The sequence below is a fragment of the Phyllopteryx taeniolatus genome, chromosome 17 (genome assembly GCF_024500385.1).
Source record: "Phyllopteryx taeniolatus isolate TA_2022b chromosome 17, UOR_Ptae_1.2, whole genome shotgun sequence".
Lineage (NCBI taxonomy): Eukaryota > Metazoa > Chordata > Actinopteri > Syngnathiformes > Syngnathidae > Phyllopteryx > Phyllopteryx taeniolatus.
This window is the reverse complement of record NC_084518.1, coordinates 6,336,466-6,353,669: the sequence shown is the minus strand read 5'-3', so window position 1 is coordinate 6,353,669 and position 17,204 is coordinate 6,336,466. Positions and strand designations below refer to the sequence as shown.

Genomic DNA, 17,204 nt, shown 5'->3' with positions numbered 1-17,204 from the left:
TACTAGTCCCATATGTTAGTTTTGATCTGTGGTCCACATCCTGATTTTATAACAGGCAGAGTATTTCCATCTGCCACCCCTTAGCAGCCTCCTTAGCTAGACAAGCAGTGTGTGTGTGTGTGTGTGTGTGTGTGTGTGTGTGTGTGTGTGTGCATGTGCGTGTGTGTGTGTGTGTGTGTTTGTGTGTGGGTGTGTGCATGTTTGTGTACCAACCTGCCCTATTTGGAACCAGCTGAGCGCTGGAGATTTGCTGGCTCTGTAGTCCCTTAGTTGATCTCTAAACTCAGTGGCTTTCCAGGAGGACCTCTATTAATCCATCTCTACTGTAAACTATACACAGCCGGTCAACTGACCATAGTGGCTTATTTTAGGCTTTGTATTACTAGTCTGAAAAGAAAAATATATATAATTTTCCCGGGCGCAAATATTATTTGGAGAAAAATTATGTTATAAATATGATCATATTCTCCAGTTGCTGCATTCACTTTTGTCTGAAGTTAAAAGCAATATTTACCCAGTTGGGATCAGGACACTGACTTACCCATTGAAAAATATATTTGACTTCAAAATGTCTTGAATTTCTTTTCACAAAAAATAAATAAATATAAAAAAAAAACAAGAGGATGATGTCACTAAATATAAATTATTTCTTCACAACATCAACAGTCAAGAATAATCTGGTGAAGGTTGGTCATTATTTAATTTCCTTTCTAGGATAAATGAAGTATCTATCCAGCCAGCTAATCCCTCCATCCATCCTCCTCCGCTCCTATGAAACACAGCCTAAGCAAAGAAGCCCAGAAGTCCCTCTCCGCAGCAACTTCGCCCAGCTCTTACGGAGGGCTCTCAATGGCCTTCCCAGGCCAGCCGGGAGACAGTCTCTCAAGCATCTCTGCGCTCGTTACAGTGGCCTCTTCCCAGTGGGTCATTGGGTGGGTCAACACCTCACCAGGGAGGCGTCCAAGAGGCATAAAGTAAAAAAGTCAGCCTCTTACTTATTTACTTTTCCTTACTAAGTAAAACTTACCCAGTGCAGGACTGGCTACCATGCGGTCACCATCGAGCCCCACTGCCAGGCTTGGCTCTAGAAAAATCAAGGTCGTTGAGTTTACGTTTGGGTTTCTGCACCATGCTTTGTCTGGTCCCTCATCTAGTACCTGTTTGCCCTGGATAACACTGCAAAGGCATAAAGCTCCAGACAACTTGGATCCTAAGGATCATTTGGACACACAAGCCCCTGCATCACTCCAAGGTGACAACTCAGAGAGGAGTATCTATCTAGCTATCATTGTAAACATCAACAATCAAGAAATAACTTCAAATGTAAAAACAGAGTTTACAACAAGATGCAAACCACTGGTAGCATTCAGGAACAGGCACAACCACATTATTTATTTTGGTATTGGAGACATTGGACAGTTGAAACCATGGTCAATCAGCATGATGAGAAGACAAAAGTATGGTCAGAGTAAGGAAGAGCTACTGTAATTATACCACACATGCCACATTACTGTATGTGGAGGCAGTGTTATGACATTTGCATGTATTGCTGCCAATGGGGTGAAGTCTCCATTGTTTTATTTTTCCGCTTCCTAATGCGCCACACATTTTGAATGGAAGACAGGTCTAGACTGCAGGCAGGCCAGTCTAGTACTCGCACTCTTTTACTACGAAGCCAAGATGTGTTAACACGTGCAGAATGTGGTTTGGGATTGTCTTGCTGAAATAAGCAGGGGAGTCCATGAAAAAGACATTGCTTGGATGGGAGGATATGTTTCTCCAAAACCTGTATGTACCTTTCAGCATTAATGGTGCCTTCACAGATGTGTAAGTTACCTATGCCATTGGCACTAACACAGCCCCATACCATCACAGATGCTGGCTTTTGAACTTTGCGTCCATAACAGTCCGGATGGTTCTTTTCCTCTTTGGCCCGGAGGACACAACGTCCACAATTTCCAAAAACAATTTGAAATGTGGACTCGTCGGACCACAGAACACTTTTCCACTTTGCATCAGTCCATCTTAGATGAGCCCAGAGAAGCCGGCGGCGTTTCTGGGTGTTGTTGATAAATGGCTTTTGCTTTGCATAATAGAGTTTCAAGTTGCACTTACGGATGTAGCGCCGAACTGTATTTATTGACATTGGTTTTCTGAAGTGTTCCTGAGCCCATGTGGTGATATCCTTTACACATTGATGTCAGTTTTTAATGCAGTGCCGCCTGAGGGATCGAAGGTCACAGGCATTCAATGTTGGTTTTCGGCCTTGCTGCTGACATGCAGTGATTACTCCAGAATTTCTGAACCTTTTGATGATATTATGGACCATAGATGATGAAATCCCTAAATTCCTACAATTTTATGTTGAGGAACATTGTCCTTAAACTGTTCGACTATTTTTTCACACACTTGTTCACAATGAGGTGAACCTTGTCCCATCTTTGCTTGTGAATGACTGACCAATTCAGGGAAGCTCCTTTTATACCCAATCATGGCACCCACCTGTTCCCAATTAGCCGTTTCATCTGTGGGATGTTCCAAACAGGTGTTTGATCAGCATTCCTCAACTTTCTCAGTCTTTTTTGCCACCTGTCCCAGCTGTTGCAGCCATAAAATTCTAAGTTAATGATTATTTGCTAAAAACAATAAAGTTTATCAGTTTGAACATTAAATGTCTTTATAGTGTATTCAATTCAAGATAGATAGATCGAACATGATTTGCAAATCATTGTATTCTGTTTATATTTATGTTTAACACAACGTCCCAACTTCATTGGAAGTGGGGTTGTAAAATTACATGTATAAGGATATAAAATGTGCAACGTACAAGTACGTATGCAGTGAACTGTTCTGCCATGAGTGACTCATGCGGAAGTTCACTGCAAACTAGAACGATGAGTGATTTGTTCGTGAAAGGATCGACTTACTACCCACAGTGAACATACTCATGAGTGACTTTTCACGGGGTTCGCTTTCACTACCATCTGTTTCTCCAAGCTAACGTAGAATGATGAGTGAGTCAACCACATGAAAAAAAATCACACACACGGGGCGGAGCATTGGTCAGACGGTGTCAAAAGTCATGAAAGGAAAGGAGACCGACATGCGAGTTAGATTCGCCACAGCAAGGCAACCTGAAGCAGCAGCAGCAGGAAGTTAAGGGGGGAGATTTATTTGAATCGATTAATAAGACATTTAAAATAAATCTTCTTCTTTTCCTTTCGGCTTGTCCCTTTAGGGGTCGCCACAGCGCGTCATCCTTTTCCATGTAAGCCAATCTCCTGCATCCTCCTCTCGAACACCAACTGCCCTCATGTCTTCCCTCACGACCTCCATCAACCTTCTATTTGGTCTTCCTCGAGCTCTCTTTCCTGGCAGCTCCATCCTCATCATCCTTCTACCAATATACTCACTAGTTCTCCTCTGGACGTGTCCAAACCATCGAAGTCTGCTCTCTCTAACTTTGTCTCCAAAACATCGAACCTTGGCTGTCCCTCTGATGAGCTCATTTCTAATTTTATCCAACCTGGTCACTCCGAGAGCGAACCTCAACATCTTCATTTCAGTTGTTGTAACGAGTGTATCCGGTCGCATTTGAGTTGACAAGATAAAGCCCAATGATCGTAAAAAATGTGATGCGGTGGTATCGGAATACAAGATTTTATTTTAGTAGTCTGAAAACACACATGAAGATATATAATATACATCAGTAACATCAGCAATCTATTCAAGCAATCAATTTTTCCTTCCGTTGTACAAATGGGTCACACCACTCACCCTCTCTGCTGCTCAAATTAGTCAATTTAAGAACGTTATGGATGATTCACTTTTTTACCCAACAATTAAAAATATATTTGGCTCAACAGAGACTCTCTGTTGGTGGACTCCTATATGACTTATTATGGTAACATCTGAAGGTTTGTCCCCACTGTCACGTTTTTAGGAAAATCGAGACAAACTAAGTGAGTAAGAAATCTTGCAAGAACTAGATACTCTTATTTAATGAGGGAGGCTTCATTCTCTCACTGACTATAATCATTTCATCCTATTTTAACTTAAAAATAAAATATTTCATACAGTGGGGCAAAAAAGTATTTAGTCAGCCACCAATTGTGAGCGTTCTCCCACTAAAAAAAGAGGAGAGGCCTGTAATTTTCATCAGAATCATCTTTATTTGCCAAGTATCTCCAAAACACGCAAGGAATTTGTCTCCGGTAGTTGGAGCCGCTCTAGTACAACAGACAGTCAATTTACAGAACACTTTGGAGACAAAGACATTGACAAAAACAATTGTGCAAAAAGATGCAGAGTCCTCTAGCACTTAGAGCAGTTCGAATGACTAATATTGCAATAGTCCGGTGCAATGACCATTGTGCAAGGGGCGCTGAGACTTCAAGGAGTGTATGCGGTTTAAAGTGACGAGTAGTGCAATAATCTGGGACAATAACAAAAGTTCATCTCAATACTTTGTTATATACAGTGGGTACGGAAAGTATTCAGACCCCCTTAAATTTTTCACTCTTATATTGCAGCCATTTGCTAAAATCATTTAAGTGTATTCTTTAATTTTATTAATGTACACACAGCACCCCATATTCCATCCATCCATCCATCCATTTTCTGAGCCGCTTCTCCTCACTAGGGTCGTGGGCGTGCTGGAGCCTATCCCAGCAATCATCGGGCAGAAGGCGGCGTACACCCTGAACTGGTTGCCAGCCAATCGCAGGGCACATAGAAACAAACAACCATTCGCACTCACATTCACACCTACGGGCAATTTAAAGTATTCAGTTAACCTACCATGCATGTTTTTGGGATGTGGGAGGAAACCGGAGTGCCTGGAGAAAACCCACGCAGGCACGGGGATAACATGCAAACTCCACACAGGCGGGGCCGGGATTTGAACCCTGGTCCTCAGAACTGTGAGGCCGACACTCTAACCAGTCGTTCACCGTGCCGTGCACCCCATATTGACATAAAAAAAACTGAATTTTTTGGAGATTTATTAAAAAAGAAAAACTGAAATATCACACAGCCATAAGTATTCATACCCTTTTCTGTTACACTCATATATTTAACTGTCCATTTCTTCTGATCATCCTTGAGATGGTTCTACACCTTCATTGGAGTCCAGCTGTATTTGATTATACTGATTGGATTTGATTAAGAAAGCCACACCCCTGTCTATATAAGACTTTACAGTTCACAGTGCATGTCAGAGCAAATGATAATCATAACGTCCAAGGAACTGCCTGAAGAGCTCAGAGACAGAATTGTGGCAAGGCACAGATCTGGACATGGTTAGAAAATAAATGTCTGCTGCACTTACGGATCCTAAGAGCGGAATGGCCTCCATACTCCTTAAATGGAAGACGTTTGGGACGACCAGAACCCTTCCTAGATCTGGCCGTCCGGCCAAAACTGAGCAATCGGAGCAATCGGGGGAGAAGAACCCAAAGATTACTGTGTCTGAGCTCCAGAGATGCAGTCGGGAGATGGGAGAAAGTTCTAGAAAGTCAACCATGACTGCAGTCCTCCACCAGTCAGGGCTTTATGGCAGAGTGTCCCGGCGGAAGCCTCTCCTCAGTGCAAGACATATGAAAGCCTGCATGGAGTTTGCTAAAAAAAAAAAAAAAAAAAAAACACCTGAAGGACTCCAAGATCGTGAGAAATAAGATTCTCTGGTCTGATGAGACCAAGATAGAACTTTTTGGTATGAATTGTAAGCGGTATATATGGAGAAAACCAGGCACTGCTCATCACCTGTCCAATACAGTCCCAACAGTGAAGCATGGTGGTGGAAGCATCAATTGTCAAAACAAAAAAAATAATGTACCAGCATTACCAGAACATGGTGTTCTTTGGATGCAACTCAGCATTATTTCTCCTCCAAACACAAGTTGAGTTTTTACCAAAAACTTCTATTTTGGTTTCTTCTGAACATATGACATTCTCCCAATCCTCTTCTGAATCATCCAAATGCTCTCTTGCAAGCTTCAGACGGGCCTGGACATGTATTGGCTTAAGCAGGGCGACACGTCTGGCACTGCAGGATTTGAGTCCCTGGCGGCGTAGTGTGTTACTGATGCTAGCCTTTGTTACTTTGGGCCCAGCTCTCTGCAGGTCATTCACTAGGTCCCCCCATGTGGTTCTGAGATTTTTGCTCACTGTTCTTGTGATCATTTTGACCCCACAGGGTGAGATCTTGCATGGAGCCCCAGATCAAGGGAGATTATCAGTGGTCTTGTATGTCTTCCATTTTCTAATATTTGCTCCCACAGTTGATTTCTTCATACCAAGCTGCTTACCTAATACAGATTCAGTCTTCCCAGCCTGGGACAGGTCTACAATTTTGTTTCTGGTGTCCTTTGACAGCTCTTTGGTCTTGGCCATAATGGAGTTTGGAGTGTGACTGTTTGAGGTTGTGGACAGGTGTCTTTTATACTGATACCAAGTTCAAACGGGTGCCATTAATACAGGTAACGAGTGGAGGACAGAGGAGCCTTTTAAAGAAGAAGTTACAGGTCTGTGAGAGCCAGAAATCTTGCTTGTTTGTAGGTGACCAAATACTTGTTTTCCACCATAATTTGCTAATAAATTCTTTAAAAATCAGACAATGTGATTTTTCTGGATTTTTTTTCTCATTCTGTCTCTCATTGGTGAGGTATACCTATGATGAAAATTACAGGCCTCCCGATCTTTTTAAGTGGGAAAACCTGCACAATTGGATGCTGACTAAATATTTTTTTGCCCCACTGTAAGTGAACATGCTTTTGCCTGAAAGATGAAAATCATTCATTCATTTGTGCAGGAGCCTATCCCAGCTATCTTTGGGCGAGAGGCAGGGTACACCCTGAAGTGGTCGCCAGCCAATCGCAGGGCACATATAAACAAACAATCATTTACACTCACATTCATACCTATGAGCAATCTAGAGTCTTCAATGAACCTACCATGCATGTTTTTGGGATGTGGGAGGGAACCGGAGTACCAGGAGAAAAACAGGCACTGCAGGATTTGAGTCCTTGAAGGCGTAGTGTGTTACATGCAAACTCCACACTGGCAATCTGTTGAAAACGTGGTCATTATGTAATCCTGAGAGATTGGATCACAGTTTGCAGGGTTCACTTGCAGTTGTGACAAGTCTGTGCATTTGGTGCTGCAATCTAAAAATTTAAATGAAATATTTGCTGCACCACTTGCTCTGGTAAAGCTGAGCAAATTAAAGGTTCAGTCAAACAATGTGAAAATAACATACATTGAGTTACAGTTTCTAGAAAATAAAAGAACAGAGGTTTGTTTCTTATTCTGTTTTGTGCAACATGAATTATTCATTTAAAACGAGTCTGGGTTTATGTAGCAAATGGCGCCTCGATATAGATTGCTTTGGTTACAAAAACTGACATTTCATTCACAGCTGGAGGCAAAACATTCTCCCATTGACGATTTTTCATTTCTTCGCTTTTTTTGTCCATAAGGCTTAAAAAATATCCACAGCTCAAAAAGTGTTGAAAAAATACACTTATCTGTCTGATTTATATTGCTATTGATGGTGTTCCCTAAATTGCATTCATCATGGTCTTGTCCTCTCTCCCAAACACACGGTTGCATAATAGAGTACATTAATATGCAATCACCCTTTGTGATGACATGGATGTTTTGACAAACTTGATGATGTGTAGTATTGCACTTGCACACTCTTGGGTTGAAGACTTTAGATGAAGATAAATTGTTTAAAGATTATGGAGGAAGGCGCTCAAGGGCCCATGCAGCAGATGAGGGTTTTCAATCTCTGAACTGCTGAAGGTTCTCTATGCCTGAAACCCATCGTAATATTGATGGTGTGCCAAGAATATTCAGAAAATTATAGCTAAATATTGAGTCCTTAGTCACCAAAATCCACAGTTTTGAGGTCATTTTTGGTCATTTGTAGCACAACGAATGAAAAATAAAGCTGCACCATGACAGCAATTTTGGAATAATTATAGTGTTCTGAAGCAGAACTGCCTCTACTCTCCTCCTTTTCTCCTTGGTCTTTAAAATATTTTGCGCTTTGAAATTGATAGAACACCTCACGACAATGGTCATTATTCTCCTAATTCCATGAACTGATATCGCATTTCTTGCACCAAACCTCTTCTATCAAAACCAAACAGTAGTACAGATCCTGTTGCCAACAGTATAAAAAAACCTGAACATACATACTAGTTCCCTTGCACAATGTAGTGGTTGATCAAATCTGATACAGTAGGACATCTATATACACCTTAACAATATATGCATTTTTTTTCTGCAGTAAACCAGCCCCCTACAGTGAGTACCAAAGATGAACCTTGGACTTATTGTATTTTGGGGTTTTTATAAATACTTTGAATATAATATGTGAACTCCTCTCTCTCTCTCTCTCTCTCTCTCTCTCTCTCTCTCTCTCTCTCTCCCTCTCTATCTCTCTCTATCTATCTATCGCTCTCTCTCTCCAAAAAGTAGTAATAATGTTACACAACATCTAACATCTCTCAGTCCAGGTTCAAACAGAGACCATTGACCATCTGAATTGTTTCCGAGCAAGGAAAAACATCAGCTAACTCCCACCTAACAACAAAAACAGTGACCTTTGATTAAATGCAGCAAAAATGAGAACTGGTAATAACTATAGTGTGTTGGAAGCTAAGAAATGTGCCATATATCCTATTCTAAACCCAGTATTTATACCATATTACTTTTTTTTTTTTTTTTTTTTTCTGTTCAGCTGTTAAGACAAGCAGAATGGAAGATCTGTATCCCTTTTATGCCGGAACAGTTTTACTGTGTCACAGTAGAGTTTTTAAGCTTCCGCTGTGGTTTCTTAGTATTATAATTGAAGTTTATTGAGAGTCGATCAGTCGAACAGAACAAAGTTTCTAGTGGGGAGAGAGAAACAAAGACAAAAGACAAAGCACTAATTGTAAACTGGATGAGAAAAGTAAGTCATTACATTATCGACAACAATGAAACATTAAATATGAGTGTTGCGTGGGGCTGTAGTGCTACACCCTGTGAGGGAAGGACATGAGAAGAAGCATGCAGGACAAGGGTCGTGAACCCGGCTGTACAACTGAAGTGTGGTGGGATTAACTATGTAAATTATAAAAGTCTACAGGATGAGAGTATAAGTGAGGGGATACACAAGCAATTCACATATTCATGAGTTATATGTTGCAATAAGTGCGTGGCCCCACCCAATCAATTGAGGGGCGCGATAGGGCCCAGGGGTCCACCCGAGAGCAGCCCCGTGGACGGGACACGTTCCACACCGAGGGACCCCAGGTGCGCCGGCCCCACCGAGTCTCCCCGACAACTGGCCACCCAGTGGGGGCTGCAGGTGCCCGACTGGCAGGGTATCAGTGTCCCACCGAGTGGTGCGATGCATTAAAATCTGGAGAGGCTAGTGAGCTGGTGGGCTGCCAGGCACTGCTGCCGAACAGCCAAATCCCCCCCCACCCACGACCCACGGCCCCCCAGACATGGGTGTATGTGGTGCATTAAAACGTGGGGAGTGTGTGTGATGCATTTAAAATCCACACCCTCCCGATACCATACCAGTCCCCCAGGAACCCTTTGATAAGTATATGTACCCAGATGTGATTGGTGAGAAAAATATATACAGTGAGTGGTGTGAGTGTGTGGTAGGTGAGTGATTAAGAGGCATGGCTCCTGCAGGTCGGGCCCATCAGGCCGGACAACCACCGACGAAGAGGGCCACCCCACCCAGACCCACAGCACTGACCCTGGGACTCCCCCGACATTCCCGCCAGCACTCACTACCCACCCTCAAGTGTGGGAGGTGGACACCCCCCAAAAAAAACGAGGCAGGGACAAAAACACCACAGCAGGCCCCACAGCCCGCAGGGTACCGCCCCCCCCACGGGAAGAGGCAACTGCAGTGGGACGCAAGGAACAGAGACAAGAGGAGGAAGCAGGCCCGAGGAGAAACAGGCCCCCCCCACCCCTCTGCAGCCAGAGCGGGGGACCCAGGCGGGCACCAGCTGGCACCGCTCCAGCACCCACGGAACATGGGCGAGTCACCATCACACCACCAGTACTCCCCAGGATGTCGCCCCAGTGCTTCCCTCACACCCCCAAGATCAGGAAGGAGTGTAGAAAGTCCTGCCCCCACAGACACCGGAACCCCAAACAAGAGAAGAAGATCCCCACCCCATGCATGTGTCCTCTCACCATGCAAACCAATCTAAAATGTGTGGGAAATGAGAAATAAATAAATAGAATAATAATAAAACGACAAGAATCTCGACAACAAAGAATACAAATTTCAATTGTTTACTTTCAGACTTATGAAAATAGTCTTGTTATTGTCAAATGGCACCCTACCCAGGGAAAGGAATCAAGAGTCTAGATTTAGCATGTTGAGGAATCTACGTATATATGTAATTGATTTTTTCGTTCTGCTGATATTTTTTCTAAAGCAATATATTCCATGATGAGATTTAACCACTGATTGATGTTAATAGGTTGTTTGTTTTTCCAGCTTAAAATAATTGTTTTCTTAGTGGTGATTGGGAATACTTATTAGGGCGGTCGTTTATGCTTAAGTCGCCAAGCATGCACAATCTTGGGGAAAGTGGAATCCTGCAGTTCAAAATAGACGGGAGTTTTTGTATAACCGAAGACCAAAAGCTTTGAATTGGTGTACATTCCCATATAGCATGAAAATAGGTCCCTGGGGTATTTTTGGTGCATTGCGCGCATATATTAGATGGAGAGAAGCCCATTTTATGCATAGTGTACTGAGTAAAGTGTGTTCTATGGAGCACCTTATATGGTATAAGCTGTATATTTGTGTTTTTTGTCATTCTAAACGTATTGTTACAAATCTGCATCCAGTAGCTACGGTCAGCAGACATGGAAATGTCTTCTTCCCATTTGGTGATTGGTAAGTGCATTGATTTAGTACGTGAAATTAATTTATAAACTTTTGAGAGATTCCTTTTAATATGCGGGAGAAGCTTCATTATTTGCTTTTTTATTGCTGCTTTTAATTTATTGTATTGAAGAAGGTTTCCGCCTGTTATTTGGAATCCTTGGATTCATCACGTCCTAAAAACATTATCGTTAAATAGCTGTTGTAGGTGGTTAATTCCATGTTGTTTATACCATATCACTGAACGGCAGCGTACATCTCTGTGCAGGTAGAATGCTCGGAGCCCAATCAGGGAGAGGTGGGAGGGCTTGTGTGTGACAAAACATTTTTGGGGCAATGGGTCTTTGCTTGTCAAAACATTACGTTACAACCAACCTTATGGTTCTACACCAAACCATAAATCCATATGTGCAACAACCAGCTACTACAAGTAGCTGCAAATGCTCCAACTTCACTCATTTTGGTTATTCACTTGCGTCAAGGAAAGGGATAATTTTATGCATGTATGGAACGTTCAAGAACAAGTGACATACCTCTTCAGCATGTCAGTGACTAGTTGGTGAAAACAAAGGAGCTACCCACCTTGAACTAGCAGCCGTGTTGTGTGAATGGCCTCTCCTTGGGGGCTAAAGGCTCGACATGTATAGGCACCACGATCCTCACGGGTGATAGATTGCACTGTCAAGCTCCCATCAAATACCTGAACATACAAATGTGAACTGTTACAATCAGTCATGGAAGTTAATTTTTTCATATTTGGTTCCCTGATTTATCGTGTAATTTGACACATTATAGATGTTACTTTCGAGCCTTGTCCTTTCGTCTTCTTCCATTCAGTTGATTTAATTTGTTTGTCTGTTTGTGCTGGATAATCATTTGTTACTCTGACAATTTTCTTTTGCAATTATGCAAGCTTTTTTATTTATGACCAAATTTGGACTGTTAATCTCGATATTTTGCTTTGATTTTAACTTAATAAAGTACTAAACTTGGCTAAGGCTTTTCTGAGAAACTGAATACAATGGACTCTTGCTATTTAATTGCGAAAATCCATGGATAATTGACGCCTATTATAATTCAATTGAAAAAAAAGCTTCTTTTTTTTTTATTATTATTTTAAACGGGGTTGATTCACCCCCCCCAAAAAAATAATAAATACAAATTTAAAATAGAAAAAATATTGGATTAATTTTTATTTATTTTTTTAAATAGCGTATACGTGAAGCCACGTGTGCCGAACTGCGACTATGCGGGGGTCTACTGTATACAGTGGATATAAAAAGTCTAAACACTTCTGTTCAAATGCCAGGTTTTTCTGATATATATATATATATATAAAAAATGAAACCAAGATCAATCATTTCAAAACTTTTTCCACCATTAATGTTCCCTAATGTGTCCAACTCAATTGAATTTTTTAAAAATCTTTTAGAGAAGGGCAGTAAAAGTAAATAACTGAGATAATGTGGTCGCGCAAGAGAGCACACCCTCTTATAACGGGGATGTGGGATTGTTCAGAATTACTAGCTCTCTCTAAAATACAGTATGTCTTTGTTTTTTCAATTGGGCTGTACAGGTTAGTGGCCATATTGGTGGTGGAAAAGGTTTTGAAATTATTTATCTTGGTCTCATTTGTTTATATCACAAAAACAGCATTTGAACTGTGACGTAGTGTTTTTATAGCCACTGTGTTTAGTGTTGACTCTACAGCTAAAATGTTTACTATAATTTAGACATTGTAATGTGGTACCAAATACATTTTTAATATAATCCACTAACTGAATTCCTGCAATTAATTGTTGTACCCAGCCTCTTAGGCAAAGTATTGGGAGAGACAGTGAATGAATGAATGAATGAATGAATTCGGCATCCACCAAATGTCATTTAGTCCAGATCTATTACATTCTGTTAACTGATCCACTGGTGTTTGCTTAACTCATCATTAGAAAACTTAATGTCTGCAGAAAAGAACAGCAGACAAAAATAGCAATACTTCTTCCTTTCACCTGCTCAGGAGCCAGTTCACTGAATTTATTTTTAAGTCTCAAAGTAGTCAGAAAAAAAAACAGTCTATATTAGTATATTTTCTTCTGAATGATGAAAGTTGTTTCATCCAAGAAACTGACATTTTTTGTTCTGATGCGGGCCGAATTCGTGCCGGGCGATGCAAAAGATGCATTTTGATGCGACGCAAGTGGGGCAAACACGTGAAAATTTGCTTCTTTGCCGATTTGGGCGAGATGGAAAATTCCACCTCGACAAATTTGCATGACGCTTCATCGTTACAGCCAATCGGCATCTAAAATATACACAACATCCTGGAGTTGTTTGAGCAGAAAAATTGGGAATAAAATGATCATTGCTGTTTGTGGGCACACAGAACGTTTTGATAACGCCTGCCACCAATACCAGGACCGTACGAAAAGCGACCAGACCTGGAGAATGGTGAGCGAGGAAGTCGGCATATCTGGTAAGTACAGTATATTTATGTTACAGCTGTTGCTTGTACTTTACTATGAACCAAGGTAGCAATAGCATAAGCCACACATGATACGCACTCACTCACTCACTCACTCACTCACTCACTCACTCGCTCAGTCTCTTTCTCTCTCTCTCTTCATCTCTCTCTCGCTCGCACGCACGCTATCTATTAAGATCTACCAGGAGAAACACTTTCTCTTCTCCGGTACGTGTGGCGCAAATGAAACGAATGCCCGCAGTCAAACTCGCACAAGTAACGTAAGTCAAAGGTTTGCTTCGCGTCTGGTGTGAACGCACCATAAGGGTGCCTGGGAATTTTTTTTGCTGATTTTTCAGCGTTTTTGTCAGCACTCGGCTGACTTACTTACACTTTTGCAAACTGGTGCCAATTTTCCCATTTCAGAACCGATGAAAAATAAATACCAATTGTTAAAGGCTTTCACTTGTATAGTGCTTTTCTACCTTCAAGGTACTCAAAGCGCTTTAACACTGTCTCCTCATTCACCTACTGATGGAGCAACTGGGGGTTCTGTGTCTTGCTCAGGGACACCTCGACATGGTCACAAGGGCTGAGTGTTGAACTCACAACCTTCAGGTTTGGAGACGACCACTTTACCACCTGAGCCATGCCGCCCCCAACTGTTGACTGATTTATGTTGTATGAACTTGCAGAAGGGAGCCTCTCACATGGAGAGCGGTGTTCCCAGCTGCCATCTCCAAACATGGACACATTTTCTTTGCGTTACTTGCCTGACAAAGTCGCCGTCTGGGATAACTCTTATGGGCAATAATGCAAACGTGCCACGTTCACCAAATTTGTTTAACCATGTCCTAATTTCCTAACTATGGCAACATTTGCTACAATTGACATTGCGTACCACTTCTTAGCACTGCCACTATCATCATTTGCCTCACGCTTGACATTAGCCATGATGAATGGGTAAATTTTAGCAACAACAACAAAAAATACAAAAAAACATAAAACACAAAGAAATGTTATGGAACAGCTGGAACACAAGCGAATATGTGTTACAAAACAAAATTTTTTACAAACACTGCAGTCTGTTCATATGTCCGAAAGTTTGTAATTCAAAGTTTGTAAGTAGGCTAGCATCTACATTAAGATTAAATGTTTGCTAATTGTATACATATAACGAAGCAGTAGATGTCATTTAAGCCCATTTTACTGTAATAGTTTCTGTTTCAACCAGAATGCCAGACTGTGAAAATTAGGCTAGGTGCAAAGAATATGTGCATTCTTTCCACACATAACTGATATCCTATTTCATCAAATATCTCATCTATATTCAGTATTTATACCTTATACTTTGCACTGGAGACGAGAAGGTTGCCTTCCCGCAACCAGCTGACCGAGGGTTTGGGGTTGCCAAACGCAATGCAGGTCAAAATGATGCGTCCTCCCTCCTTGGCCTCAACGTACTGAGCTGGCGTATCTGTGAATGCGGGAGGGGCTGAGGAGTGGGGAAAAAGCAAAGGTAAAAACGTTACGAAAGTGTTCTGATCAAAATCATGAATATGTACTGTATAAATGCAGCGCAATAAACGTCTACTCATTCCTTCAGTTTGCAATGTAAATTGAGAACAACATAATAAATTTGAGGTTTTCTTGTGTTAGCTAAAGTGTGCGCACAAGCTAAAAGAGTAGCACCTCTAAATTTGTCCCTGAAATTCAGAATTTCACCAAAATTTAAAGCAAAATGTCTGGATTTGCAAAGATTCCAGCGCAGCAAACGAGACCTCAATTGATTCAACCATCAATTTTCTATACACGTCCTCATTAGGGTCATGGTTGAGCTGGAACCTATCTCACCTTACCTGGGGGGAGAGGTGGGGAACACCCTGAACTCGTCGACAGGCAATCACAGGGCACATATAGACAAACAACCACACACTCATATTCACATCTCTGGACAATTTAGACTCACAGGGGTGTCAAACTCACACCCAGTGAGGACATGCAATAACTAACCAAGAGAACAAGATGAGAGATTACAGAAAAGGGCGGGACAGGATATGGGAAATGAGCAAGGCAGTGCTACTGACGAGTGGTGCGCTGGGATTCTTTTTTAGTGTCTAAACACCTAAAAGAACCTGTGAGTTGATATGTTAGTATAACCTGTGCTGTTATTAGTGGCCCCAGCACAAGCAATTAAAGCCTATAGCGTGTCTACCGAACTTATTAGTGAATGAACACCATATTACATGGTGTTAAACTTAAAATTGTCCAAATCCTCAGAATTTCAGGCTCTCAACATTAAATATTCAGGTTAACCTTTGTGTTTAATCAAAATAAAACATTTGCACAAACATCTACTTTTTCATTGAAAAAGAATGATCAACGTTTGCCTATTTTCTCACACATTACGACCAAAACCAGTAACTGAATCATAGTCATTTCGTTTTCATTTGCATTTTCTGCCCTGTCAAATTGAAATAATGCCCTGCGTTTGAATAAAGGGATGGAAAAGAAAACATTAAGGGTCTCCCTATCCGATCTTTGAGATCGAATATCGGTCCAACGTCAGCAAAAAAAACTAGAATCGGATCACATCACACTGGATCTAAAATCTCAGATTTTACCACTCAAATACAAGTATTCCGTTCCATACGCCGCTCCAGCACTTCTATTCAGCAACCCCCGGATAGCATGCAGAGCCCACGTGATCACAACAACAGGTTGCAAAAGTGCTACCATAGTAGCACAAAGTAAGAGTGAATGTTGCTTCCTTAAAGTTGTTTATTGACACTCCAGTAGAAGTTCACTGTAAACCTAAACACATTACACCTATTGAATGTGCAAATACATCACAGACTTTACTTGTTTTTTTGCTCACAGAAATTGCTAGCTCAAAGCTAACACACAATGAATGAAAAACTAGTGCTGTCCCAAGCCAACTTTTTCACTTCCGATCCGATACCGATATTGTAGCCTTGAGTTTTGGCCAATACCGATATTTCTATATATTTTTTTTTAATCCGATTCATCAATTAATCAAAAGAATAATCAATAGATTAATCAATTATTAAAACAACCGTTAGTTGCACCCCGAATTAAAAGTGAAGACAATTAGCAATTTTGGTGTTGTAGCAAAAAGCATAAAGTCGAAGCACATGATTTGCTTTGGCGGGCCACATAAAATTATGTGGTGGGCCAGATCTGGACACCGGGCCTTGAATTTGACACCTATGATTTAGAGTCCACAGTAGAATTAACATAACATGCATATTTCTAGAATGTGGGAGGAACCTGGAGTACACGGCGAAAACTCACTCAAGCACAGGGAGAACATGCACACAAGAAGACTTGAGATGGCTTTCAAACCCAGAACCTCAGATCTGTGAGACAGACGCGTTAACCGTGCTTCCCCCTTCAATTTAACAATCTTTAAACAATGAACGATGTATTCTTTTGCTTTTTTTTTTTTTTTTTTGGCTTCTTGTGCCTTTTCTGCAAGACAACAAAAGAGATTAACAGACGAAAAGACTATACACCAAAGGTTATTTGATTTAGGCTGAATCACTGTCCAAAAGCAGTAAGACTCAAGTGGTGTTCCAAAATGTTCATCCAGCAGTAGCGCCTTTTATTGATTTTGCACTTGGCATGGTCACACATTGTTCAGTATCGTGGGAGACTGAAATAAAGGTTGGAATAAAGTTGTTCTGCTGTTAAATGAGGTGAGAGGCATCAATGAAATCTTTATACAATGCTGCTGATGAGACTGGATAGTTGCATGCTATGTTGGAACTCCATGTCATTCCATTAATTTTGCAAACAATTACTTGT

The 17,204-nt window shown here is 41.3% G+C and overlaps 1 protein-coding gene across 5 annotated transcripts in view; it reads right to left on the bottom strand.

Moving 5' to 3' along the window:
* igsf9bb (immunoglobulin superfamily, member 9Bb) overlaps positions 1-17,204 on the bottom strand; it is a 141,789-nt gene that overhangs the window by 73,668 nt on the left and 50,917 nt on the right. For all 5 annotated transcript variants that reach the window (XM_061751658.1, XM_061751662.1, XM_061751659.1 and 2 more), the window contains 2 exons: positions 14,720-14,871; positions 11,501-11,618 (listed from right to left, as the gene is read on the bottom strand). In XM_061751658.1, coding sequence (XP_061607642.1) covers positions 11,501-11,618; positions 14,720-14,871 — 270 coding nt within the window. The remainder of the gene's footprint in view (positions 1-11,500; positions 11,619-14,719; positions 14,872-17,204) is intronic.